This window comes from Puma concolor, chromosome A2 (assembly GCF_028749965.1).
Source record: "Puma concolor isolate L17-30 chromosome A2, mPumCon1.1.hap2, whole genome shotgun sequence".
NCBI classification, from domain to species: Eukaryota; Metazoa; Chordata; class Mammalia; order Carnivora; family Felidae; genus Puma; species Puma concolor.
Window position 1 is genome coordinate 101056245 of NC_141668.1, and position 26861 is coordinate 101083105.

The 26861-nt window shown below is 45.1% G+C and overlaps 1 protein-coding gene and 1 pseudogene across 1 annotated transcript in view; one reads left to right on the forward strand and one right to left on the reverse strand.

Annotated features, from left to right (window-relative positions):
- Positions 1-26501, reverse strand: part of EGFR (epidermal growth factor receptor) — a 213035-nt gene extending 186534 nt beyond the window's left edge. Inside the window, exon 1 of the mRNA XM_025923287.2 lies at positions 26162-26501. Coding sequence (XP_025779072.1) covers positions 26162-26249 — 88 coding nt within the window. The 5' untranslated portion in view covers positions 26250-26501. The remainder of the gene's footprint in view (positions 1-26161) is intronic.
- Positions 18702-18786, forward strand: LOC112860244 (U5 spliceosomal RNA; annotated as a pseudogene).
- Positions 26502-26861: the final 360 nt, after the last annotated feature.

Below are 26861 nucleotides of genomic sequence, written 5' to 3' on the forward strand. Positions count from 1 at the left end.
TATACAGGATACTTGCATAGCATTTACACACAGCAATTACTAACATATGCTGAAGTAAACTTTAAAAAAAATCTTACTTAATGGAGTCAAACATTTGAAAATATCTATTTCAGGGGCTCCTGGATGGCTCAGTTGCTTAAGTGCCCAACTCTTGGTTTCAGTTCAGGTCATGGTCTCATGGTTTGTGAGTTTGAGCCCTGCATCGGGCTCTGTGCTGATGGCATAGAACCTTCTTGGGATTCATTCTCTCCCTCTCTCTCTCTCTCTCTCTCTGCCCCGCCCCTGCTTGGTCGCTCTCTCTCAAAATAAATAAATAAACGTTTAAGAGAAGGAAAAGAAAATATCTATTTCATTGTTTTGAAACTAATAATTATACTGAGGTCTTCAACCCCCTGACTATTCATTCTTTTGATTTTCTCAACTGGGTGTGATGCAGATTTGGGGGAACTTAAAGCTGAAGCAATTTTGGAGGCCCTTTTATAGAAAGCTGGGAAGAGGACCAGGAGGGTACCCGTGCCAGCAGGGTGGCTTGTCGCGCGTGTTTTTCTGGGTGTACGAGCACATGATTCACAGGGCCACACAAACCACAGGCCATGAAAGCACCCTTTTTCCTTTGTAATTACAGAACCTCTGTGGACCTTGAGTTTCTTTCCGTGTTAAATGAGAGACTTGGACCAAGATCCCATCCAGTTCTGAGCTCATTCATTCACCCAACAAATATTTATTGAGCACCTGGTGTATGCTAGGCATTATTATAGGATGCGGCTGTAAAATTAAAGAAATTGTTGTGTTTTATGGTACATGTGAATTACAAGGGAAAGACCGGTGTTACTCAACTCAAGCTCACAACCCGATTTGGTTTTCAAGTTGGCCTCTAAATTCCAACAGGACCAATGGTCATCTGTCCTGTGCAAATGTCCAGGGAACACCCCACAGGTGTGTGGCTCTGTTGCGAGACTCTGGTAACTCCCTTCAGGTATGGCAAAAGGCATGGGACTTCTCAGCCCTTGGGGGGATTTCAAGAAACTGGTGGGTCAAGGCCCAACTCTGACCTGGTGACCTCTGCCTGGAGGAGGCTGCCTGTCCCTCTGCTAAGCCATTAGGTGTAGTAATCTAAAACCTTAAGGGGGTGACTGGGTGGCTCAGTCAGTTAAGCACCTGACTCCTGATTTCGGCACAGGTCACCATCTCACGGTTCGTGGGTTTGAGCCCCATGTCGGCCTCTATGCTGACAGCGCGGATTGGGATTCTCTCTCTCACCCTCTCTCTCTCTCCGCTCCTCCCCCGGCTCACACTCACTGTCTCTCTCTCTCTCTCTCTCTCTGAAAATCTATAAATAAACTTTAAAAAAATAAGTAAATAAAACCTTAGCCCAAACAGCATACCACAGAGCAGGAGCAGGCATACATTTACGGTTCCCTTGTGCAACTCACACTATTCAACACGTTTTCAGCCTCGGGCAGGCTGCTACCCAGAGAAAGGAGACTTCAGAATAGGGCAGCTGCCGTCTGTCCATGACAAAGCTGTGCTAGAACAAGCTGGTTTTTCTTTGGGTTCTGAGAGAGCAGCGTGGTGAAAGATTTCTTTAGCCAATGGCGCTCTTACATCGCCTGGGAGGGGGAATAAAGAAGGAAAAAGAAAAGCACGTGCTTTATGTTAAATTTCCGTTGATTCGACAACAGCGAAGGGGCCAATTTCCAACTCCCAGGGCCTTGCCGATTCCTTTTTAAGCAAGTTTACAAGTGGGTATAATTAAGGCGTCTTCACATGACTCTTGCTTTCACTTGGTGAGTTTTCAGGCTGGACAAGACGGTGCAGGTGAGGCTGGAATGCTGGCAAAGCGACTTGTCTGGAATGCCAACCTTCACGCTGGCTGCTGCACTTCTGGGTGCATACAAAACTCAGGCAAAGGCACAATTAACCCCACAGCAACAGGCATAAAGAATACAAATGGATTCTGCTGTTATATTAAAGAAATGGCTAAGAGCTGAGTATGGTTGGCCCGGCCTAGCCCAAGGTTCCTCAATGTCGGCACTGTTAACATCATGGGCTGGGGACCATTCTTTGTGGTGGGGGCTGTCCTATGCAGCATCCTGGCCTCTACCCGCCAGATGCCAGTAACACAACCCAGGGTGAAAACCAAACACCGCTCAGAGGGGCGGAGGGGGGCAGGATGGGCAAAACTGTCCCCAGTTACGAACCACTGGTCTCAACCTCCATATGCCTGAAATCTATTAGCTTGACTGGTGACGCAAGTCTTGGCCACCTTTTAAGTCCTAACTTTGAGGGTAACACCTTGCAGGTAGCACACAGACACTAAATGGCAGCTTGAAGGACAGATGCTCTACCATTTGAAAGAGGTGGAATGCACACCAGAGGGCTGTGCTTTATGTTTCAAAAGGATGACAATTTATCCTAATTTTTCACACTTGAAATGGAGCAGTCCATTTTTTAAAAATAACAAAGGAAGTTTACAGACAGCTTCCACATCCCAATAAAGGCATTCACAGTGCCAATTTACATTTCCAGAGGTAAAATGAAAAATAACCATTTTTTTAAGCTTGTACGCACAAGATCAAGCCAATACTCCTCTCCAGACTCACGTGTGGCAGCAAAGTTTGACCCACTATTATTATTTTGTTTAAATATTTCTTTTGATTCTCTCAATTTTATGTCTTTTGCTTCGAAAATTCAAAATATCATCTGATCATTCAAAATCTGATCATTCAAAATTTTCTATCTTACTACTTTCTCATATGCTTACACGGAATAAATTGCATTAACTCTTTTTCTAAATGAGATTCCTACCCACATCCATGCCACATGGAAATATAATTAAAAATGGGGTATCTTGGGGTGCCTGGGTGGTTCAGTCAGTTGAGCGTCAGACTTCGGCTCAGGTCGTGATGTCACAGTTCATGAGTTCAAGCCCCGCACTGGGCTCACTGCTGTCCGTGCAAAGCCCACCTCAGATCTCAGAACCTCTGTCCCCCTTTCTGTCTGCCCCTCCCCCACTGTCACTCTAGCTCGAAAAATAAAATTCAATTAAAAATAGAAAATGTGATATCTTGCACTGAATGTGTAAAAGCATATGACACTTAGGACATGAATCACAGAATTAAATAAACTTCGCTTTCCCTGTCCTTGAAATTCAATTTTATTTCACTAATAACTCGTCATTTAGTGATGGTGGCCTTATCATCGCTGTGCCAACTCTGGGAAGTTCCAGACACACAACGACACACAGCGCATGACTTCTGCCTCTTGTTGTTAGTAAATAACCACCAGCCATTTGACTTTTACAACGCTCCGGTTGTGTTGTTTCTTGAGGTTACAGTTATTATACACCATTCATAGTGTTTCTTGAGGTTACAGTTAATTATTATTTCCAAGTAAATGAAAGTCAAACTTACTTTTCTTTGATGTAATATTTAAGAGTTATCATGGTTATGACCTTTATTATGCACTTAAATTCATTTTGTCATAATTGATGTAAAAATAGTTTTCCTTTCATTACTGAGAGGACTCTGAAGTCCATATATTTCTCTGAACTGCCTGCTAATTTCTACTAACTTGAATTAAAAACAAAAAAGGAATCTATACCTCTGTGTTGTTTGGATGATGGCAAATACTGCAGGTAACTCTTAGACCCCTCTTTATGAAGAGATCTAAGCATGATTATATGAAGTGAAGATACTCTTCCTTGATAAACTACCAATTCCTTAAAAATACTTTTAAACCAATGCATGTTTATACTTTACAGATGAATTGTCTGAAAAGTAAAACAAGTCAGAAAACACTTGCCATACTCTTTTAGACATGCTTGTTTCTCTATATTCTGCAAAGTAAGTATAAGGAAGGCCAATGAGGAAATTCACGAACTGAGATCACTGTAATCTAATAATCTGCTGCTTTAAACAAAGTCTACCACCCGCCCCCCTTTTAGAATTACATTCATGCTTCTCAGTGAATGAAGATATGTTAGGTTTTCAGAGCTTTATTTGAAATGCAGTCATGCCTTAGGTATGTTCAGTGTATGCACTCAGTACTTATTTAGTACCCACTGTATACATGGCATGATGCTGTGAGTTATGAGGCTGAATGAACCATTCAGCTCCTTTTTGCGTGGAGTTTACGATCTAGTGAGAAAGCTTTACCACCAGAATATAAACAATGATGATGCAGTAGAGAATGTCGGCAAAGAAGTACAGGGTACCTCAGGCTCACCCCGTGTTTATTTATACATATATAACTTTGACTCATAATCAGTGACTCTCATATCACGTGTGTAGTTACAACACTTACCACAACAGAAGCTGAGACTGAATTTACTAAGGTCGCACACCTTTGTGAACAGTCCAGACAGATGGCCCTTGTTAACTCTGGAAAAGACTTGAAGTTTGGTCAGGGTTTCTGTCACTGGATGGAGATTTCCAAAGAGAACCACATACATTTTTTCTCACATCATTAATTTTATTCCTAGATGAATAACAGACATCTTCTGATACCAACACAGCAGCCCTCACCTGATATTCTTAGAAGTTTATAAGGGAATTCTAAATGTTCCAATGACCTCTTACCCAGTTAACAGCATAAAGTATATACAAGGTTACTGAATTTCTCATGCTGCTATAAACAAGATCAGATAAACAGCCAGTGCCTATTTAATGTTAACCTGAGATTTTTCTGGGAAAAGGCATGCTGTCCCCAAAACACGGTAGTTAAAAAACAACAACAACATATTTTTATTAAGTAGACACCAAAAAAACAAAAACAAAGAAAGTTCTCTCTCCAGTTATTTACTCATCCAATGATGAAATGCAGAGTAAAGGAGGGTTTAGGAAAGCACTTTTACATTTTATTTTGTAATATTTCAAATCAGTTCTGAAAAAAAAATAGCAATGGGTAAAATGAATTGCAAAAGCCTAACCCACCCATTTTGTATTTACCAAAGCTCCTCTCCAATGGAAAAATGTTCCCAGGGGCGCCTGGGTGGCTCAGTTGTGTAAACATCTAACTCTTGATTTCGGCTCAGGTCACGATCTCAGTGTTCGCAAGTTCAAGCCCTGCATCGGGCTCTGTGCTGACAGTGTGGAGCCTGCTTGCATTCTCTTTCTCTGCCCCTCCCCTGCTTGCATTCTCTCTCTTAAACTTTAAAAGAAAGATATATATGTGTGTGTATACACACACACACAGACACACACACACACATATATAAATAAATGTATGTGTGTGTGTGTGTGTGTGTGTGTGTGTGTGTGTGTGTATAATCAGCTCCCTAACATATCATGTGGAACAAGACGGCCCATCTCGTTGCTCCTCTGAGCTCCACGACATCTTATACATGAGCTTCTAGTGATACTTCTCAAATTTAATAACGTACTGGTCCTTTTTACAGAAAAACAACTTCCACAGACCCCAACTGGAGAAGCACTGACCGTGGGACTAAGTTTTTCAGTTATGAAATTTCAGCCATACACTTCTGCTTCTAGCAACTAGTCGACTGTTCCCTGATGTACCCTCCTGCTGTAAACAACCAGAAAACCGAGCAAAATATTTGGGGCAACTGTTTTCAGGCAACAGACAATGGGGCAGGGCAGGACTGAATGACCTAAGAGAAGGGAAACACATGTAAATATGTGAGTCAATACATATTTTCTCCCTCGTGATTCCCTTAGGATACAAGTGACTGTTTAGAGTATCACTGCAAGGTGGAGTTTACCATATACGCACATATGCGATGATCGTGATTTACTGCTATAAAGCGGTCTGCACCCAAGTTCGCAAGAATTTAGATTGCCCTCGAAAATGAATAAACACAATGTTAAAGTAATATAAAAAAAGAGGATAAAATTCCAGGTCCCTTGTCCAAGGGTACATTTGTGGCCGTCAATTTGAGAAAATGATCCTGGAGCAGGTTCATCATTGTGCCACTGCTTCGTTATAGCCTCCCTGACGGGGGGATAACAAATACACATGTGTGTGCATCCCAGGTGCAAACGCGGGTCATGACACATAGCAGCAGGTGCTCAGTGCAAGGCTGCCGTATAAACCGACTCACCTGCGGTGCGAGGGGACCCAACAGCACGCATGGTACCCAGGGGCCGGCGCTTCCTCTTTGGGAAGCTTCCTGACAGCCAAGAGTGTCAAGTGTTCCCTTCAGTCTCATCGGGTGTCAATTCCCACCACGGCCTTGTGGCTTGTCCTCGGTCCCGAGGTGGCAGTCCCCAAACTGGGGTGTCTCCCTGCAGTGCAGGGACGTCCCAGGGGGTAGGGGCACGACAGAGCCACGTCCAGGCTCTCACCTTCCATGTGTGCTCCTTCCTAAAGCCAACCCGCCTGCGTGCGCCACGGGCTCGGGCTCTTCTCCCCTTCCCAGTCCCCCTGCTCACCTGCTCCCACCGGAAGTGCTTCAGGCCTCCAGGACAAGCCCTTCTAGGTGCCGCACGGAGGGACAGCAGAGAGGCTAACTCAGCGCTGAAATACTGAGGCCGAAGGTGACCAGCTCACCATGTGTCACTTTGCCTCACCTTCCCATCCGTGGGGTCAAATACCCATCCTAGAATGGGCAGTCAGAACTTAGATCTTTTGAGAAAAGTATGAACAAAAACTTTTTTTGACAACAAACTTTTTTTTGTTTGTTTTTGATCAGGAAAACAAATCAGAATCTCTCTGGCAGAAAATCACTTTTAAAAAAGTCAGAATCAGGGGCGCCGGGGTGGCTCAGTCGGTTAAGCGTCCGACTTCAGCTCAGGTCATGATCTCACAGTTTGTGAGTTCGAGCCCCGCCTTGGGCTCTGTGTGGACAGTTCGGAGCCTGGAGCCTGCTTCGGATTCTGTCTCTGTCTCTCTGCCCCTCCCCTACCTGCTCTCTGTCTGTCTCTCTCTCAAATATAAAACATAAAAAAAAAAATTTTTTTTTAAAGTCAGAATCAATTTGGTAGAAAAGCAGTTGACTACCTGCTTTAGCAAATGATTCAAATTCTCTCTCTTACAACTATTAAGCCTGTCACAAACAATTCAGATGTCAACTTAGAAATGTGAAGAGAGGGCCCCTGGACGGCTCAATCAGTTACGCAGCCAACGCCTGATTTCAGCTCAGGTCATGCATAATCTCACAATTCATGGGATCGAGCCCCTCATGGGGCTCTATGCTGACAGCACGGAGCCTGCCTGAGATTCTCTCTCCCTCTTTCTCTGCTCCTCCCATGCTCAGGCTCACTATCTCTCTCTCCAAATAAATAAACATTAAAAAAAAAAAAAGAATTAAAAAGAAAAAGGAATGTGAAAAGTGTACACAGATTTTCAGAACTACTTGAGTTCTTCCATGAGCACAGAAGCTGGAGGCTTGTTACCTCTTGCATCTCCCTGATCAAGAGATCAAAAAGCGAATTCAGGTCATTATCACATGATTATTCAAGTGAGATCAAGTGTGTCAAAGGCTCTGAGAAAGCTATAAAGTGCTCTGCAAAATTATGTTCCACTTAACATTCATACACACCCCCCTGTGGTTTCTGTGACCATCATTCAGTTTTGAAGTACTCACAAACCACACTAGACTAAATTCTCACTTCTGGGAACGTGGCAGAATGAACGGGGTGCTGGACTACAGCTCCTTACGGGCAAAGGCTACATTTTCTATGTAGCCCAGCACCCAGCAGCTTTTTAGTATATGGGATGCAGGAAACATTTAATGCATGCCTACTGAGTGGAACCAAACTGCAAACTCAAAACAAAACATGCACAGAAGATTCTGCCAAATTATACCCATCTACTAAAATAAACCGCCCTGCCATACTGCAAACCTAGTTTGTGGCTGTGCAATAGGACAGGTATAAGAATCAGGGCTCAGAATGCTCGGAGAGCTGGAAGGTTCTGGACACTCCACAAGACGATCTGCAGTGTGGTGTGTGAAGGTGGGAGCTTTCCTGTAGCATGGGATCGACTTTCTTTTCTCTTTCCCAGGGTTGGTCTGAATCTAGCCCCACAAGAGCCTGACATCGGGAAGTAACAGACAGGGATGGAAGCTGTGGTTACCCTCAAAGACATGGTCTTTCCGCAAAGATTCTGCCCTTGGTTAATACCTGTTACCAGAGACCTTCCCTACAGGGATTTAGAGATGCATGTAAAGGGGGGGAAGCATGCTACTTTGTTGCTACTCTCTTTTAACCGGATTTGTAAAATAATTAATACCTTAGAGCAAACTGAAGTAGGAGTCATCTCACTTTGAAATTTCTTTTAATGTTTATTTTTGAGAGAGAGAGAGTGAGACAGAGTGTGAGCGGGGGAGGGGCCAAGAGAGAGGGGACACAGAATCTGAAGCAGGCTCAAGACTCCGAGCCATCAGAGCCTGATACAGGGCTTGAACTCACGAACCGTGAGATCGTGACCGGAGCCAACGTCGGATGCTTAACCGACTGAGCCACCCGGGCACCCCAGAGTCATGTCACTTTTAAAGAGACTATTGTCATACAGACCAAAACCGAAGAAATGCATTGCCTTGACTGAAATCTGACACCTTCTTTGAGATCCTGAATTTTCTCATAAAATATGAGCTTTTCCTGTAAGTTATCTTCTCTAGGAAGTGGCTGTGAGTATGGTATGTAAAACTTTCATTGCAGTATAACATAAATGTAGAAAAGGGTACGAATCAAAACTGTGCAGATCTATGAATTCTTCACCAAATGAATACATCTGTGTAATCAGGATCTATATCAAAAACATGACATTATCAGCATTCCAGAAGACCCTCATCAAGGGCACCTATAAACTTAATATTAAGGCGGCAAGTTAGGCCAAATAAATGAAAATAAATAAAGAATGAACAAGAATGAATGTGTATTCGGTGCACACACAAAAACCCAACCATTAGTGATTTGAATAGAATAGAAACATAGCTTATGCAAATTGTCCAAAAACTACAAGAGGGCGTTTGGTTGGTCCAATCAATGAATGACTCCATCTCTCTATCTCACTTTTTCTGTCTCTTTTTCTTTTTTTGTTGTTTCAAGTTTTTATTTAAATTCTAATTAGTTAACATATAGTGTTCTGGTAGTTTCAGGAGTAGAATTTAGTGGTTCATCACTTACCTACAACACCCAGTGCTCATCACAAAAAGTGCCTTCCTTAATACCCATCACCCATCTAGCCCATCCCCCTGCCCACCTCCTCTCCAGCAACCCTCAGTTTGTTCTCTATAGTTAAGAGTCTGTTTTATGGTTTGCCTCTCTCTCTCCGCCCCCGCCCACCATGTCCATCTGTTATGTTTCTTAAATTCCACATAGGAGGAAATCATACGGTATTTGTCTTTCTCTGACTGAATTCTTTTGCCTAGCATAATACATTCTAATTCCATCCACGTCATTGCAAATGTCAAGATTTCATTCTTTTTCACAGCTGAGTAATATTCGTGTGTGTGTGTGTGTGTGTGTGTGTGTGTGTGTGTGTGTGTGTACCACATCGTCTTTATCCATTCATCAATTAATGGACATTTGGACTTTTTTCCATAATTTGGCTATTGTTGGTAATGCTGCCAAAAACATCAGGGTGCATGTATCCCTTCAAATTAATATTATTGTATTTTTTGGGTAAATACCCAGTTGTGCAACTGCTGGGTTGTAAGGTCGTTCTATTTTTCACCTTCTGAAGAAACTCCATACTGTTTTCCTATTTCTGTGTCTATTTGTCTGCCCGTCTGTCTGCCTACCTAGGCTCTCCCTCTAGCCCTCCTTCCCCTTTCCTCCTCATTCCTGCAGAGCCCCAAATGTTAAAGGCCAAAAAATTTCATTAAAAAATTAACTTCTAAACAGTATTGTGAAGGCTCTGAATTCTAGAATATCTTCTCACTAGTCAACGAAAACAGTGAGCGTTTAGCCTAGGTCAATACTAGATAAAGATGCCAAACTAAATATTTAAAACTTTGTATGAAGATGTTACCACTGAGGGGAGGTTAGGGAGAGGGTGCACCGACCTCCCTGTGCCTATTTTGCAACTTCCTGTGAATCTGTAATTCTTTCAAAATAAAAAGCTAGCAACAAAAAGCTTTTGGTCTTGCAGCAAACCACTATTCTTATTTATATAACGTGGGCAGTGCTTTGTTTTCAGTATGATTTTTCCAACAACGACAGCAAATTTTAAAACTTTTCTTAACTTCTGTACTAACTTCTAAAAAAGTACTGAGAAGAAATAAGATCAAAATATTAAGTTCAAATACTGACTCTAAAATGTGTTTTGAAAGTGAAGAATTTAATGCCCAAAAACATTATCAAGGGTATGCATGATAGTTAACTTCCTTAATCCTTCCTTCCTAACCCCACATCCCCCATCAACTGCTTTAACACTAAAAAAAAAAAAAATGCTAACCATAAAGTTAATGTTCAAAGAAAACAAAGTTTGCCTCCCAAGCCTCACGTATTAGGAGTGATCGTATCTTCCCGTTGCGTGTCATGTTTTCAAATAGACCGCGCCAAGCATATCACATCTCCATGACTATGACGTTATGGGTCCAGGGAGCTCAGAGAAAAGTGGCACAAAGGTTGGACCTCCCTTCAACCCATTTGTAGATCAAATCATCTCATAAATCATCTCACTGTTTAAAACTGTGATGCTGCCAGTAGGGCTTCTGAGATAAATGATCATCTTTGAACTGTTACCTTTTCCATTTTTGGTGTTTCTTGCAGCAAAAGCAATTTATTTTTGCTCGCAGATTTAAAACAACTTTTACAATAACTTGAATAATATACTGCTGGGAGGAAACAGCAAGTCTCTAGCATGTATTAATGCACGACCAGTCCGCCACTTTGCAAAATTTGAAAACGATGATAGATGAGTTGATGTGTTTTCATGGTCCATATAAACACCTGCAGGCTTTGCTATTATGGACATTACAGGACAGCAGCAAAGGACATTGTGAGGGTGGAGTCCCAGATGAAGGTATCTTGGGTAAGGGCATGCAGTGGCTCAAAACCCACTGCCAAGTGCACGAAGCATTCCCTGTGACAGCGTAATTAGTTCAGGTCAAACAATAAAAGAGAGAATACAAGGGGCGCCTGGGTGGCGCAGTCGGTTAAGCGTCCGACTTCAGCCAGGTCACGATCTCGCGGTCCGTGAGTTCGAGCCCCGCGTCAGGCTCTGGGCTGATGGCTCGGAGCCTGGAGCCTGTTTCCGATTCTGTGTCTCCCTCTCTCTCTGCCCCTCCCCCGTTCATGCTCTGTCTCTCTCTGTCCCAAAAATAAATAAAACGTTGAAAAAAAAAAAAAAAAAAGAGAGAATACAGATTCTATTTTTTTCTCTCTTTAGAAAACTTAAGTGTTGCTGAAAGGGCCAGGGGCTCCGGGGCGCCTGCCTCCCTCCTTGGGAGGTGGTCCAGGTATCCAGGGGACCACGAAGACATAAAGGCCAGACTGGGTAAGTATGCGTGGCCATGACTGCCACGAGTGCCGTGAAAGGGGAGAGAGGATGGCAGGAAAAAACAGACAAAACAGTAGCCTTCACAGTAGCCATAACAAAAGTCTGAAAGTAAAAACAGCACAGGAATAAACCATTAGGCTGCACATTGTAATGAAGAGCATGTTAAAGGTGCCCTGCAAGGAAACAATGATCCTCTTCTGAGGGAAAGGAAGGCCCACCATGGAAGGAAACAGGGGTCAAGATGGTTGGGCTCTGGGAGTCCTGAGATAGGAGGTGAGGGGGGCAGGGCGAGCTGAGCCTTCCCCTGCCTGGGTCCTGTGGCCTTTTGAGGGCCCTGAGGGCAGGGCAGACATCTAGGGCAGGGGCAGGCGGCCACTAAGGGCACAGCCTCCAAGCCGGAGGCCAGGGTCTCCCCTTCCTAGGCAGATGACCTTTGGAGAGTGACACAACCTTTGTAAACCCCAGGTTCCTCACCTACAACAGGGATCATAAGGGTCACGGTGAGGGTTAGAGGTCACAGTGAGAGTCAGCACTTCAAACGGTGATCATATCTACCATTTCTGGAATGTGCTCGGGGACAGAGCCCTGTGCTCCTTCCTCTACATGAATCATCTCATCTCATCCTCTCACCAGCTCTGTGAGATAAGGGCCATTATTACCTCCATTCTCCAGATGAGGAAACCAGGCCTCACGGTAGTTACCCAACTTGGCCAACAGCACCCTGAAACCAAAGGGGTCCTGGGTCCGAGACAGCACCCCTATCTATCATAGCCTGCACCGTCCTATGTGTGTGGAGGAGACAAAGTCTTAATGCACCACCTTTGTCCAAAGAAAAGCACCACATAGAAAGTCTAGACATTTTTTTTTCTTTGGCATATTGTTTTGTATACTTATGTTTTAGTCCCACGTATACATTTTGGTTTTCCTCCTTGTAAAAAAATTTAACATCAAACGGATGCTAGATTTAAGAAGGGTTATTATTGCCTTTTCTGGAACACCACCAACAAAAACATCCATCAAATGTTAATGATGATTAGTTACATTCTTTAGCCCATCATAACAATGTTCAGATTGGGGAAATTATTCACATACACGATCATTGGATACACTTAGAGGGAGTGGAACTTCACAAACACCCACCTAGGGTAGCCTTTGTTTTAAGAGCAGAGTTATTCCAAGAGCCCTGAAAAACTGGCACAGGTGACTTGGGTTTTGTTAATGTTTATTTATTTATTTTGAGAGAGTGCGCGCATGTACGAGCAGGGGAGGGGCAGAGAGAGCGAGGGAGAGAGAGAATCCCAAGCAGGCTCAGTGCTGTCAGCACAGAGCCCTATGCGGGGCTCCGTCTCACAAACCATGAGATCATGTCCCGAGCTGCCATCAAGAGTTGGACGCTTAACCAACTGAGCCAGCCAGGTACCCCACAGGTGGCATTGTGACCTCTGGCTTGGTCACTCCCCTTCACCCCCAAATTGTAGTCAACTCCTGGCTGAGGAAGTATCCCCTTTTCTTCTCTGAGTTGAGAAACCCCAGAACATTTTTCCCATTTTAAGAAAATGACATACGCATTCCAGTTTACAACCAAGAACAAAAAAATGCAAATGGACAGAGATTCTTCAGGAGAATCAATTCTATGCCAGCAAGTGGGCACATCTAGCTGATAAGCGACCATAAGCATGTGCTGGCAAAATAATACCAACAGGGAGAGCATGCGGTCAGAGTGCCAGACGGAGACACAGCGACCCGTGTACATAGCCAGGAGAGCAAGCCGCCATGTATCTCTGGGCTCAGCATGTGCTAACCATAAATGTACCCTGGTCACCCATGTTATGCTACACCACCCCCGCCCCCCGAAATATTGGAATCAATGTTCATCATACCAGGGTTCTGCTGGCTAACCTCTGAAGGCACAACGGAAGTGTGTGCAGGTGAAGCTCTCCTCGGAGAATGAAACTTCACTGGATCGAACTCTCTTCGAAAGGAAATTCATCCGCAGACATACTTTCCTCCCCCAGAGGTGCACTGAACACTCTGCCCGGCCACACTACGGGGCTTCCTCAGAAACAGACACGGACTTGTTAATTTCACTGTTCTCCCTTCATCTCTAAGAGGACCCTGCTGAGTTGACACATGTGATGGCTCATTTCAACATCAGTGGGTATTCATTATCCTCTGTTACTTGTAAAACTACTCTTAAACTTAGCCTAGGCTTTTTTTTTTTTTTCGGCTTAGCAGGACATCTTGTGAACAGCACAAGTGACGATCATAAGATCAGGACTACTGTTATTATACTACGTGACACCTAGTGGGTTCTCTTTTAACTGAAAGTCAACCTTGTAAATAGTGTTCAGAAGTCACCCAGCTCGTAAAGCTTCTGCCAGATGATGCCAGACGGCAAACTCGCGTTCAGCTTCGGCTACCTATCTGACCAACACTGTGCTTCACCTGTGGCTGGCACCTCCCCTACCTCTTCCCTTATCACCTAGATGAGAGAATGCAAGCCCAGAGGGGAAATAACGTCCAACCTCTTCCCAAAACAAGGTCCAAGGAGGAAAGAAAAAAATCTCCCCAGTTGCAAAAGAAGTGTATACACTATCGGCAATTTTCCTCACTCAGGCACCCCATTTTCACGGGCTTCCTTAGCATGGTTCAGGCCCTGACTACCTATTTTCCTGGCTATTGTTTGAACATTCTGTTTTTGCAACTGGGCAACATTATGAATCTGTAGTAGCCACTGCCCAACACTCTAAAAGCCGGTCGTTTCTAGCCAAGACTTTAAGAACCAGACTGTCATGAGGGAAGATGGACGCCAATAACTACCCGGGTCTTGGATCCTTCTGGGACTTTTCCCATCCAATGCGTCCCCTCCAAACCAGGCACAGCGCTGAGATTTGCATGTAAACGAGAGTCCTGAGAAGTCAAAAGTGAAGTGAAAAACGAGCAACTAGTCTGACTCTACGTTGTCCCATTTCAGCAAATTGCTCAACTTTCCGTTCTGCCTTGGCTGGGCAGATTTCTGTTGATTGAAGGTGAAATGCCATAGCTTTTGCCCAAATAACTTTTGCAATGCATAGAGGCCAGTTACGAAGCAAGCCACCCTGAAATCAATACGCTAACTGCCTGTTTGCTGCAAGAATTTACTTCTTCAGCAAGAGATACATCATCTTTGGCTCTAAAAAAAAATCAACATCTTCCCTTCGTGATGTTCTCTAAACCTACACTACATGGATGACAGCTAAGGATCAACTATTGTTTACATATGAGACTTTTTCCTATTCTGCTTTATAATTAAGAAATGTAAATGTGTTGGGGTGGCTGGGTGGCTCAGTCGGTTAAGCATCCAATTCTTGATTTCGGCCCAGGTCACGATTTCACAGTTCATGGGATCGAGCCCCATGTCGGGCTCTATGCTGACAGTGTGGAGCCTGCTTAGGATTTTCTCTCTTCCTCTCTCTCTGCCCCTCACCTGTTCATGCTGCTCTCTCTCTCCCAAAATGAAAGAAAGAAAGAAAGAAAGAAAGAAAGAAAGAAAGAAAGAAAGAAAGAAAGAAAGAGAAACATGTGTTTGAGGGGAAAATCTACTAGAGTGCTGAAAAGTTTCCATGATGTTAGAAATAAACAAGAACACAAAAAGTTCTTTCCTTCCTAATGGAGGAAAACACATACTGTATTTTGCAATTTCTTGTGGAAAAGGTATATTGCCATTAATGAGAGACCCACTAAGTGTCACATTCCAAATTCTATTCGTTCAAACAATGAAGCACCTCAAAGTGAGAATTATGACTTCTGTAGTAATTTCTCCTTAAAGTCAATGCTTCCACATATCATCTCGGGCAGAAAACGTTCTTATAAAGGGTCTGATACAGAAAATGAGCAATCCTGGAATACACACAACTTGTTAAGTTTGTCTCTCTTCATAGGAGCTATTTACACACCCTAATGAGTTTAAGCGTGTGCTTCATTTAAATCACATAAATGACTCTACAGATCTGTGTGAGTGAATTACCACATCTTGCCATAGGCACTGCTCACTGACTCAGCTGCTACATCAAGTTGCTTTCTCTCCTTTTTTTAAAATGTGTTTTTAATGTTTATTCATTTTGAGAGAGAGACAGACACAGAGTGTGAGTGGGGGAGGGGCACAGAGAGAGAGACACAGAATCCGAAGCGGGCTCCAGGCTCCGAACTGTCCACACAGAGCCCGATGTGGGGCTCAAACTCACGAAACGTGAGATCATGACCTGAGCTGAAGTCAGATGCTCAACCAACGGAGTCACCCAGGCGCCTCTCTCTCCTCCTTTTTACTTCAAGTATTTATAGGTCTGGCAAACTTACAGAAGTTTATGACATAACTGCAAAAAGCCACAGTTCTAGTTTCTAAAGTAGATGTTTTCAAGGTGCATAAATGTATTGCCCTGTATCTTATGAAATGGGCAACTACAATACACAGATGAGACTTAACTCTAGGAAAAACTGCTTCACAACAAGAAAAAAGCAGGAAAGAACAACACTGGAGCAGAATATACCAAAATTGGAAGGGGCACTGGGTGTAATAGAAATGTAACAAAAAACTTGAGAATATTTTATGTTAGTCTTTTGACTCACAAATAAGACTCAAAGTGAGAGGAGACATCAAAAACAGAAAAGCAATGGTGTGTTAAAGGAGGAAGAGGGAGACTTTTGGAGACATTTGGTACCGGTGTCAGGAGGCAGTGTTTGTCCCCGCACCTAAATGTTGACCATCCTGGTGATCGTCGGCAAACGGCAGAATTTGAGTCCTTCACCTTCAAAGGTAGATAATTATTCCCACCCTGTGGGGTTGTTAGGAAGCTTGGAGAGATGGATGTTAAGGCATTGGGTAAACTGTAAAGTGCTGTACAAATGCAAGGTGTTATTATGATTATTATGACATCAGTGTTTTGGCATCTAAATTATAGGGACAGCATACTTATTATTTAAATGTTTAAATACATATCTTGCATGCATTTATATTTGCTTTTAATTTCATAGATGTTTCCAGCAGGAAGGCTCCATCAAACAATCTGGTTTAGTTATTTTATGGAAGATGACACCGGGAAGGTAGGTTCTAACCTGTGTTCTCTTCCTATCATAACTAACAACAGATTACAGGGAAAAACACGTGAAGCCATGTCCTCAGAAAAACTCCTTTAGCGATACAACTTTTGAAGGAATGACACATGCATATTCATATTTGTATTAAAATCATCATAAACACCGAATGGCTTTGACGTCCTAACTTTTAAAAATTACACAGTATATTTTTCCAGCCGTTTGTCAGGGTTTTTCATTTATAATCACACGTCAAAGTCTTTCTTTGTGAAGACTTATCCATAACAGCTTGCAAAAAAGAAAGAGAGGAAGGAAGCAGGAAAGGAAGGGAGGGAGGACAGATTAAGGCAATACATTATTCTCACTCATAAATATGCTCCATGCATACAATCTATTAAAGTACCAGGAAACGGAGGCAGAGTTAAAGAAATCAAGAAGTGCTGTAAGGATAAGGCTTCTGATTCTCCATTCACTTTGCAGCAAATCAAAGCCAAGAAAAAGTTCTGAAATTCATCATAGTCAAAAGACCCTTAAAATCAGTATCTTAAAAACCAAACAGGTGGAGTGATAATTCTTCAACAACCACCTTTTGTTTTTCTGGCATTCATCTGGATGCAATCAAAAGTCGATGAAATTCGGGGGGTTCTGGTTTTTTTTTTTTTCTTTTCCTGGAAAAGTTACGATAATTTAATTTCTAATGTTATATTAAAATCTATTTTTTAAAAAGGACCTTGCAAGTGAATACTAGAACACACCTAAAATAGTTTGTCTAATTTATCTTGCTCAAAACAGTGTATCCATCCGCTATGGCTTGCAATATATAAGAATGAATCAGGAGACGCTGTAAATGCAGAGAAGCCATGGTGATGAAATTCCCCTGCAGTTGTCAGGTATTGAATGTTTCCTGGTAAAGAAGCAAAACCAGGTTTTTGATGTTACAAAAAAATCCTGAAACCCTTTCTGAAATCTCATTCACGATGGTAAGAATTTTTCCAGGCGCACACGCCCGCCCTTGAGGATTAGCACAGATTCAATAAATGATTGGTTTTTATTCCAGACTCTAAAATAGCAATAAATTTATGACTATGGGCAAAGAAACTAAAACACGCACAGTTTTTCACATAAAAATGTCAGTGTGTCATATCGGAGAGACTGATGATAGGCACTGCATTGATTTTCTACGAAACCTGGGGTGAAAGGACTTTCAAACAGTTCTAATGGAATCACATGTTAAGAAAACACAACCGCTAAGGGAGTCATGACACCACCCAGCACGTGCAGGCCTCCATGTGCAGAGCGGTACACCTTCAGGTATCACCTGTCTGGGTTTCTTTTTTATTACTATCTTAAAAATTTTTTAATGTTTTATTTATTTTTGAGAGAGACAGGGTGTGAGAGGGGGAGGGGCAGAGAGAGAAGGAGACACCGACTCCTAAGCAGGCTCCGGGCTCTGAGTGCTCAGCACAGAGCCCCACGCAGGGCTCGAACCCACGAACCGCGAGGTCATGACCTGAGCCAAAGTTGGACCCTTAACCGATTAAGCCACCCAGGCACCCGCGTATTTCTGGTTTTAAAATAAAATCCTTCAAAAATGCTCTTAAAACAACTGTGCAGCAAAACGGTCTAGAACCACTTGGATATTTCCTCTTGCATAAAGAGAGGCCTGAGTACCCAAGGTAGCACCAACAGCCACATGTTACTCTTTGTTTCCACATGATCTCTGCAAATAAACAGGTCAATTTGTGCAATTATCAACAATGAATCAGGTCACAGATGTCTTCAAACTTACAAGTGGCAGGAGCTCAATTAATCTGAGAGACGTTTTCTGATTCAGTGTGATTCAATGGGTATTTACTAAACGTCTAGAATTACCCAGACTTTTGTTTCCTTTCTCCCTTTGCTCTCTGTGGTAGGAGTCAAATCAAGAATGTAAAGTAATCATTTTTCTTATTCATAACAAGTTTTAGGGGCCAAGTCATGCTACTGGGAAGAATGTTAAAACTATCAACTATAATCCAGATTCTAGTTCAATTCTTCACATCCGGCCATAAGTTTTTTAAAAACTGCCATTTTCATTTTTAAATGTAAAATGTGCTACCTCTCAGGCACTTTACTTTTGACATTGTAAGTTTCCTCATGGTCGTTTAGAAACATAAAGCAGGAAATTCTAAAACTTTAGCCGGAGCTCTAATAAGACACTCACGTTTAGAAAATGACCAGTGATACTCTGGTTTCTCTTCAGATCGTATAAATCTTTCGCCTTTTACTAAAGATTTCCGTGGAGAGAAAATGACCAGTGATGGGCTTGCTGATGGATCGCCAAGTGCACAAACTGTCCGTCTGCTTTTCCCTTTGCCTGGAGGCGGGCAAAATCTCATGGTTGAGATCCAGCTAAATGTTCTCTTTCTGAGAAACCTCCCCCCTCACAGAAATAGAATTAACCCCATTTGGGGGGCTAGCACTGAAATCCCAAATCACAGTTCTTATGAGATGTTGTTGCATTACAATAGGTTCTCCCTGTTCAGCCCTTCCAAATGTGAGTGCTTCAAAGACAAGCCGTTATCCTATTCCCTTTAAACTTCCAGAACCCAGCATGAGGTCTGCATGTAGTGTCTGTGGTTCTGGAACTGTCATGTGTCAGTGTCTCTGGGAGGGTTCGTGTTCTAGTATCCTGTTCAGAGGTCCAGGTAAAGGATCCAAGAATGTGCGTTTCTATCAGCTTTTTCAAAGTTTCTTGGGTAACACACTCTGGGAGCCACTGCAATAGACTTTTCGAGAATTCGTGAGAAAAAAAAAATCAACTTCGAGATGATTTACTAAAGAAATCTAACACAGTTCCTGGATCTTGAGGAAGCTCAGGCAGTGAGTCTGAGAACAAAGACAAAACTTCTTCTCTGCCAGAAGTGAAACACACTACTTATTGCACTCATCGGGATCACCTAGCAAATTTAAAAAAAATTTTTTTTTTCAACGTTTATTTATTTTTGGGACAGACAGAGACAGAGCATGAATGGGGGAGGGGCAGAGAGAGAGGGAGACACAGAATCTGAAGCAGGCTCCAGGCTCCGAGCCATCAGCCCAGAGCCCGACGCGGGGCTCGAACTCACGGACCGCGAGATCGTGACCTGGCCGAAGTCGGACGCTTAACCGACTGTGCCACCCAGGCGCCCCGCAAATTTTTAAAAACACGTATGCTGGCACTCCTTCCCCTGGAAATCTAGGGTGCTACGAGGCACACTCTTTTTCATCCTCCTCCTGTGATTCTAAGGTACATTCAGGGTTCAAAAGCTACTGCTTAAAAAAAAAAAAGGAAAAAAGTCACCTCTAGTCTTTTCAGTTCAGTCCCTAACGCACACACCAAGTAGTCTGATGCTGCCTTAGATAGAACTGGGGGATATCCATCTAAGGATATGCAGTATCACACAAATAGGAATCCCAATGTACTTATACGCATAATATATTACTTATCAGTTGCTGATAACTGCAACTAATTGGGCTGGTAACCACAGCAGCCTAATGAAGAAAGAAGCTGGTAATCCAGAAGAACCCAGCCTGACTCAAAACAGATGGAGACAGTGAGCCTGAGACAGGCTGGAGGCGGGTTGTGTTATGGCCAAAGACAATGCCTGCAATTGAAATATCTAATAAAACACAATTCAAGGCCACGCTGCTCTCCTGGGCTCCAGACCTGTATACTCTACTGCCCCCTGGATTTTTCCATCTGAGCCCTTCACATCCCCCTGGCTGACTCTACTCCCCGCCCCCCCACCCCAGGAGCATTCACAACCTGTGAATGGCTACAGTGTTTACCCTGCCTTCCAAGTGAGAACTGCTGTGTGTCACCTGGGATTCCATGTTCCTTGCACTGGTTATACATTAACTGCCTCCAGGTCAGCCTGAGTCATTTTTTCTGCATCCTCGCTACTCCCTCTTCTGTATCTCTCCTGGCCCACAGGAATCACCTATCTCCCCATTTTTCACTGCAATCTGCTCCCCGTGCTGCTGATAGAGTCCTCGTTCTTAAACCTCAAAGCCATCATGTGGGTTCTCAGCTGAGAACTCCCCAGTGAGCTCCCCTTCACAGGGGAGGACGGCAAAGCCCTTATGAACTGGAGCCTCCCCATCTCCCCCTTGTCTTCCCAGTGCACTAAATAACCAGTGCTCCTCAGACCTTTGCTACTACTGGCACTACTCTTGGGATGCCTTCCGACTATATTCTCCAGGGAAATACCTACAGCTCTCTGCAGGCTCAGATGAGTACACCCTTCCGTTGGGGGATATTCCCCTCTGCAGGTAGAATTAAAAGCAAAGACTAACACCAGAAGAATTTATCATCTTGTACCTACCATTGCTTCTTTGATGCTGTTCTACACTTGTCACCTATAGATTCCTCTTTCCCGAACTGACTTCCAGATACTTAAGGGCAAGTGCCAACTCCGATTCATTCCTAAATCTCAAAATGTGGGTAGAAGAGTGTGAACTGCTCACTGTAGCTCAAACACAAAGGGGGTGGGGGGAGGAAATAAAGCAAATAAGATCCTAAGTTGTAATAGGTAGCAATACTCGCCCTTATACTCAGAGGACAAACAATAGTGGTGAACTTAGGTAATTATTTCTACTAAATCAGGGCCAGGTGTGCTGGCCCACCAGCATGGGCTAGAACTTGGAGCGAAGTGGGAAATTCGATCCCCCTGTGTTAGCTTTCACATACTACTTTCCGAAGCAAGCTGCTGAAATTTGGTAGGAGTAAAATTTATTTTAAGCGTATGCAATTCACAGATGCTTGGTCAACAGGGCCAGTCAGGCATTTGATATTATACTTCAGGGCCTTCAGAGATTAAAATGTCAAATCCAGCACTTAGCTTCTAACAGGGCTAAGTAAACAAGCCACCACTGCTCACTGGCCCTAGATATCCCTCCTGCTCCCAGCTGGCTCAGGGAACTTTCTAGACAACTGAATTCAGTGTGTCTATCTACATGTGTAGGAAGGAGGCTGTACCTAACGACTCCGAAAAAGTGAAAATCTCAGTCAAACCGGTTATTTGACGTAAGACTGGATCCTTGCCCAAATTCAAACTAACCTGCTCATGGCCATGAGCTGGATGGCAGACTCAGATGTTGTGCAAAGAGCAACTGTGGGAATTGTCTTAGAAAAGACAACCTTTGGAGGAAAATGAAAAGGAAGGAATGAGCAGAAGTGCTGATGTCGAATAGGAATGGCCCACAAGAACAAGATTGATACTCTATTCCATGTGTGTTGATGGTGTGAGAATAAACCAGTAATAACTGAGGCCAAAAATGTCTTTTGTGACAATTTCAAATGTCCAAAAGTGACAGAAGGTAACAAAATGAAAGTAGTTCAGTACAGATCAGAGGAGCAGACTCTAGTTTTGAAACTGTGTACATGGAAATGATGCATGGGTGAACCATATTCTAGAATTCGGAGCTTTTCTCAAAACATACCTCTATTACTAAAAACCTAACTTTAAATAAGCCCGTTTCAACTGTACTAAGTCCAAATCAAAACACACACATAAACACACAACTTTCACAGCAAGCTACATGGCAAGGGCCAAATGATTTCCCAGGTGCGTCCTTCAACAAGCCGCACGTCCCCAACATTCTGATCCCATCCTAATCTCGGGACCTGGGGCACCAGGGTAGGGCTATCTTCTCTTAACATCCATAATCACCAACTTAATATTAGAGTTGGCTCGGACCTCCTGTCAGTAAAGTTTCAGACTAGCTGCTGGCCCTGGAACTTAGATCAAAGGGAAAAAAGAAAAAAAAAAGTACTTTCTTTTTAAACAGGGCGGAATCCTTCATCTTTTACTGACACTACCTCTAAAAACATTTCAAAACATGTTAGTGCTGTCACGCGGACCAAGTCTAATTATGTAGCACAGTGGATTCTGGCCATCGGTTTCTTCAAACTTGAGAATGAGTTTTTGAAAAATTACAGACTATGAAACTAAATAGATACAGCCAGAAATAATGGTCAAAAACCTACTGGAGCTCAACCAGTTACTGCTAGACAGAGCTACCCACAGCTGTGAATGTATGATAGACACACAGACCCCTGGTCTCCTTTTCGGATTTGAAAAGCAATTTCCAAATACAGAATTTTCTTGACTTACAATGGAGTTATGTCACCATAAATTAGAAACATTAGTTGAAATGCTTTTATCATACCTAACATCGTAGCTTAGCCTAACCCACCTTAAACGTGCTCAGGACACTTACATTAGCCTACGGGTGGGTAAAGTCCTGGAACACAAAGCCCCTGTTTTATATGAAGTGTTGAATGTCTCATGTATCACGGGACAGGACTGTACCACATATCACTAGCCCGGGAAAAAGAAAAAACCCAAGTTTAAAATTCCAAGTCCCGTTTCTACTTCACATGCATCGATTTCACACCCTCATAAAAACAAAAACAAAAACAAAAACAAAAAAAACTGTGAGTCGAGCCATCGAAAATCTGGGTCCATCTGTACTTAATTAGGGACTTAAAGAATCACACTGTGGAAGCAACAGTAGAAACTATTAAAATCACCCCTGCCTCTTTTAGCCCATAATGTCTGGTACACTCTGTACACTCAATAAACACTTCTTGAATTCAGAAATGAGGACTCAGGAGCCTGGAGCTGGTCGGTGACATGTCCACCTTGACTCAGAGCTGCAAGGAGAAGGCAGGTGTCCTGGCTTCAGGCCAGGACTGAACTGAACTTCCTCACATCTGAACTCCTTAGAGAAAGGCAGGGAGTGGATCCTCACTCGGGATACAATTCAAAATACCACCCAGCGTCTCTTCCAGAGCGACACCTCTACCGTTCCATCCCCCAAGCGATCTCCAACCTCACCACTGCTCTGGTGCCTGAGCTGCCTCCACAACAGGCAAGCAGAGCGACTACTGAGTACATGAGCAAGAGTCTAGACCACCGCACAGGCCGATGTTTGTTCCAAGTTTCACACAGAGTCCAATCCTAAAACGCGCCCGTTCCTGTGCTTTTCCTCCCTGCTCCCAGCATCTGACATGAGACGTTCACACACACCTGACCTGGCTCTCCCAGATTTCACACAAGGCAGTGCAGCTCAGTTAGGTGGTTGGGGGAGGGCAAGAGGGTGAGAAGGCCCGAGTTCGAATCCTGGTTCATTCCTACTAAATGTGGAAGTCGCTTTATTTCTCTGTACCTCAGTTTCCCCTTTTATAAACAGAATACCCGCCACATATGCTTAATGTAAGGAATAAAAGGACACTTAAAACAGTGTTTGACAGTAGCAGGTGCAGTGAGAACAGAAGATAACCGTCTTAGACCGAACAAGTCTCTCTAAAATGAGCAAATTTTCCTGCACAGCACTGACTGAATTTGATACGGGTCTTTAACACCTTTTGTAAAAATGTTTCATTTTTTATTTTTAATGATTTGCCCTTTGAAATGGGTGTTTTAATGTTACTTTAACAGAATGACATTTGTCCGCCTACTCTCGCAATTTTATTCAGGAGCATTCTGTTTTAAGTGGATACGGGACAGTCAAATGAAGTGGTATTTATATTTTTCTCAGAAACAAATCTCCAAGCGCTAATAGCAGTGTTCAAAGGGGTAACAAACAGCAAAGCGCTGTGAACATTTCAAGTAAAAAAAAAAAAAAAAAAAAAAAGAAAAAAAGTGATGCTTTGGAGGCCTTCCAAGAGTCCATTTAAAATTTAAAATTTAAAAAAGGAGGGGTCTCCTGTGACAGAGAGGGAGAGATACCACCTGCCTAAGAGGACCCAATTGCCAGCTGATTCAGGAGCAGGACCACAGCCCCCAGGGCTCATAGCAAAGTTGGAGAGGGAGCCCTTCAGACTCCTTAGAGGACAGAAAGCTTGCCACCAGCTCTCTCAGTGAAAAGACTAATCCCTGATTACTGAAGTCACCGCCCCCCACCTCCTTTTTCCTATATTCTGCAAGACTGTTAAAACTCCAGACATTCAAAAAGAGTTCCTTACATTGGCAGGTAATCTTTCCATACACTTTACCAGCTTCTCCTCTATGCCAATGATTTCCAAACCTGGCCACCCCACAGAATCACCAGAGGTGCTTTTTCTAATTCCTGAACACTCAGATTTCATCCCAGATCAATGAAATCAGAACGTCTGCGGGTGGGAGCCAGACATCAGTTTTCGTTTTGTTTTGTTTGGTTAAAATCCCAGGTGATTTTAACGTGCAACAAAGTTTGGGGAACCACTGGTCTATGCCTTACCGCTCCCCTAGCAAACTCACTCAGTTCCAGCCCCAACTCCCTATGCCAATGACATCAACAGCAAGTACAGACCTGACTCTTGGAACCCGGGTTGCTTGATTTTGAAATTGTGTAATTAAACCTTCTGAGGCATGTTTCTCATGTCAAGTGGGTTTATGGTCGGTAGTCACGAAGCCAGACTCGCTCATGTTTGGTCTGGACATTTGGCACACATGAACCACGGACATCAATTCCACCACCACCCCCCTCCCGCTTTTTTAAATTATGTTTAATATTTTGATTGGCCCAATGTCAAATTCTTCAAAAAGCTAAAGGAAACATCCCAAAGAGAAAATCTCGGGATTTTGATTAGGAAAGTTTGCTGTGAGCCTTATTTTGAAAAACCGTGGGGACCTGACCAGGATGGGTCCCGCCCCTAGGAAGTCCCGGCAGCAGGACCCAGCTGTCCCCTGGCTGCTGGCCCCACCTCTGGGTCCGGCTCCACAGCAAAGCCTGCAACCAAAGGGCTGCAGGTGGGGACAAATCTCAGGAGTTCCCGTGAAGCGACGAGTTCACAAAAGCCCATGGACCCGAGGGGCGTGGATGCCTGGGAGGGAGCCCTGTGCTGTCGCGGAGCCCGACCGATAGGAGGACCCACAGCGGGGCGAGCGTCGGGGGTCTGCGCCCACGGGGTGGGTCCGACCCCACCCCCTTTTTGCCTAAGAGGAAACGAAGCCCCCGGTTCCCTGTAGCCACGGGTTGAGGCAGACACGAGACGCTCGGGCGTCTCACTCAGGTCAGGGCTGCAGCACCACACCTAGGAAAAGGGCTTGCAGGGTCCTGCGACGTGGGCCTGGCAACGCTGGCAGGGCCAGGGCCGGCGGGGTGGCTTAAGTGCGAGACGCGGGTGTAGGCAAGATGTGAGGTGGGTCTGCTCGGGAAACCGCCCGTCCTAGGAGGTCCGAGAGGGGTGCGATGGATTCCCGGGGGCTGTTCCCTAGCTTCCCTAACACCCCACCCCGGGCGCGCGCGCCCCCCGGCCCGGCCCCCCCCCGGAGGACAGCGCGGGGCGCACGTGCGGGAACGCGAGCCGGCACCGCGGGAACCAGAGCCGCCTCGCGCCAAGTGTGTGCGCTCGGACGCGGAGCCCGCGCGGGAGGCCAAGGAAGTGAGGACAGAAAGTTGCGAGCGCTCCGGGCCGCCGGGCTCCGGCCCGCGGCTCCCACACCCCGCCCGCAGCCCCGCTGCCCCGCGCAGGGAGCCTCGGGTCCCGGGCCGCCTCTGCCTCGCCCAGCCCAGAAACGAAACGTCCAGTTCCTCCCACGGTCCCGGCCAGCAGCGCAGCTGATCCTCAAGGAAACAGGAAAGGAGGGGCGGGCGGCGCGGGACGCCGAGCCGGTGCGGCGGGTGCGGGCCGGGCCGGCTGCGGCTCGGGGCCGGCGGGACTCGCCCTTACCTTTCTTCTCCTCCAGCGCCGGACTCGCCTGGAAGTGCGCAGCCAGCAGCAGCAGGAGCGCGGCTCCCGCGGTCCCGGAGGGTCGCATCGCTGCCCCCCTGCTCCGGCTCCGGGTCTCCGCAGTGAGTCGCGAGCGAGTCGGACGGCCGTGCGTGGCGAGGCGAGACTCGGGTGGACGCGGAGGTGGCCTGTCGTCCGGTCTGCGAGGCGGTGGCCGCCGGGGCTCGCTCGGGACCAGCTCGGCACCCGCTCGGACTCGGGCCGCCTTGGCCGCGGGCGTGCACACCGTGCCGGGGGCGGAGGCTGCTGCCGCGGCGCTGCGCCGGGGGCTGCCCAGACGTCTAGCTCGCGGGGGCGGGGGCCCGGGAGGCTGGGCTGGAAGGAGGAGGGACCAGGCGGAGGAGGAGGGATCGGGAGGAGCAGAGGAGGAGCAGAAAGCGCGGAGAAGGGAGGAAGAACCGGCAGTTTGGACCTCGGGCGGGCGGCGACTAGAGGTGGCGGACAGCGGTGGCCCGCGTGGGGTCCAAGCGCTCGGGGCAGGGCTGGGGTGGCGGCAGGAGGCGATGTCCGGGAGCCGAGTGGGTGCCCTCAGGACGTTCCCTGCGCTGTCCCTCCGGACCCGGAGCTCGCGGACTCGAGCAGTTACTCAGTGACCCAGCCTCCGTGGAGCCAAATTTGTACCAGGGTTCCCATTTCCGCC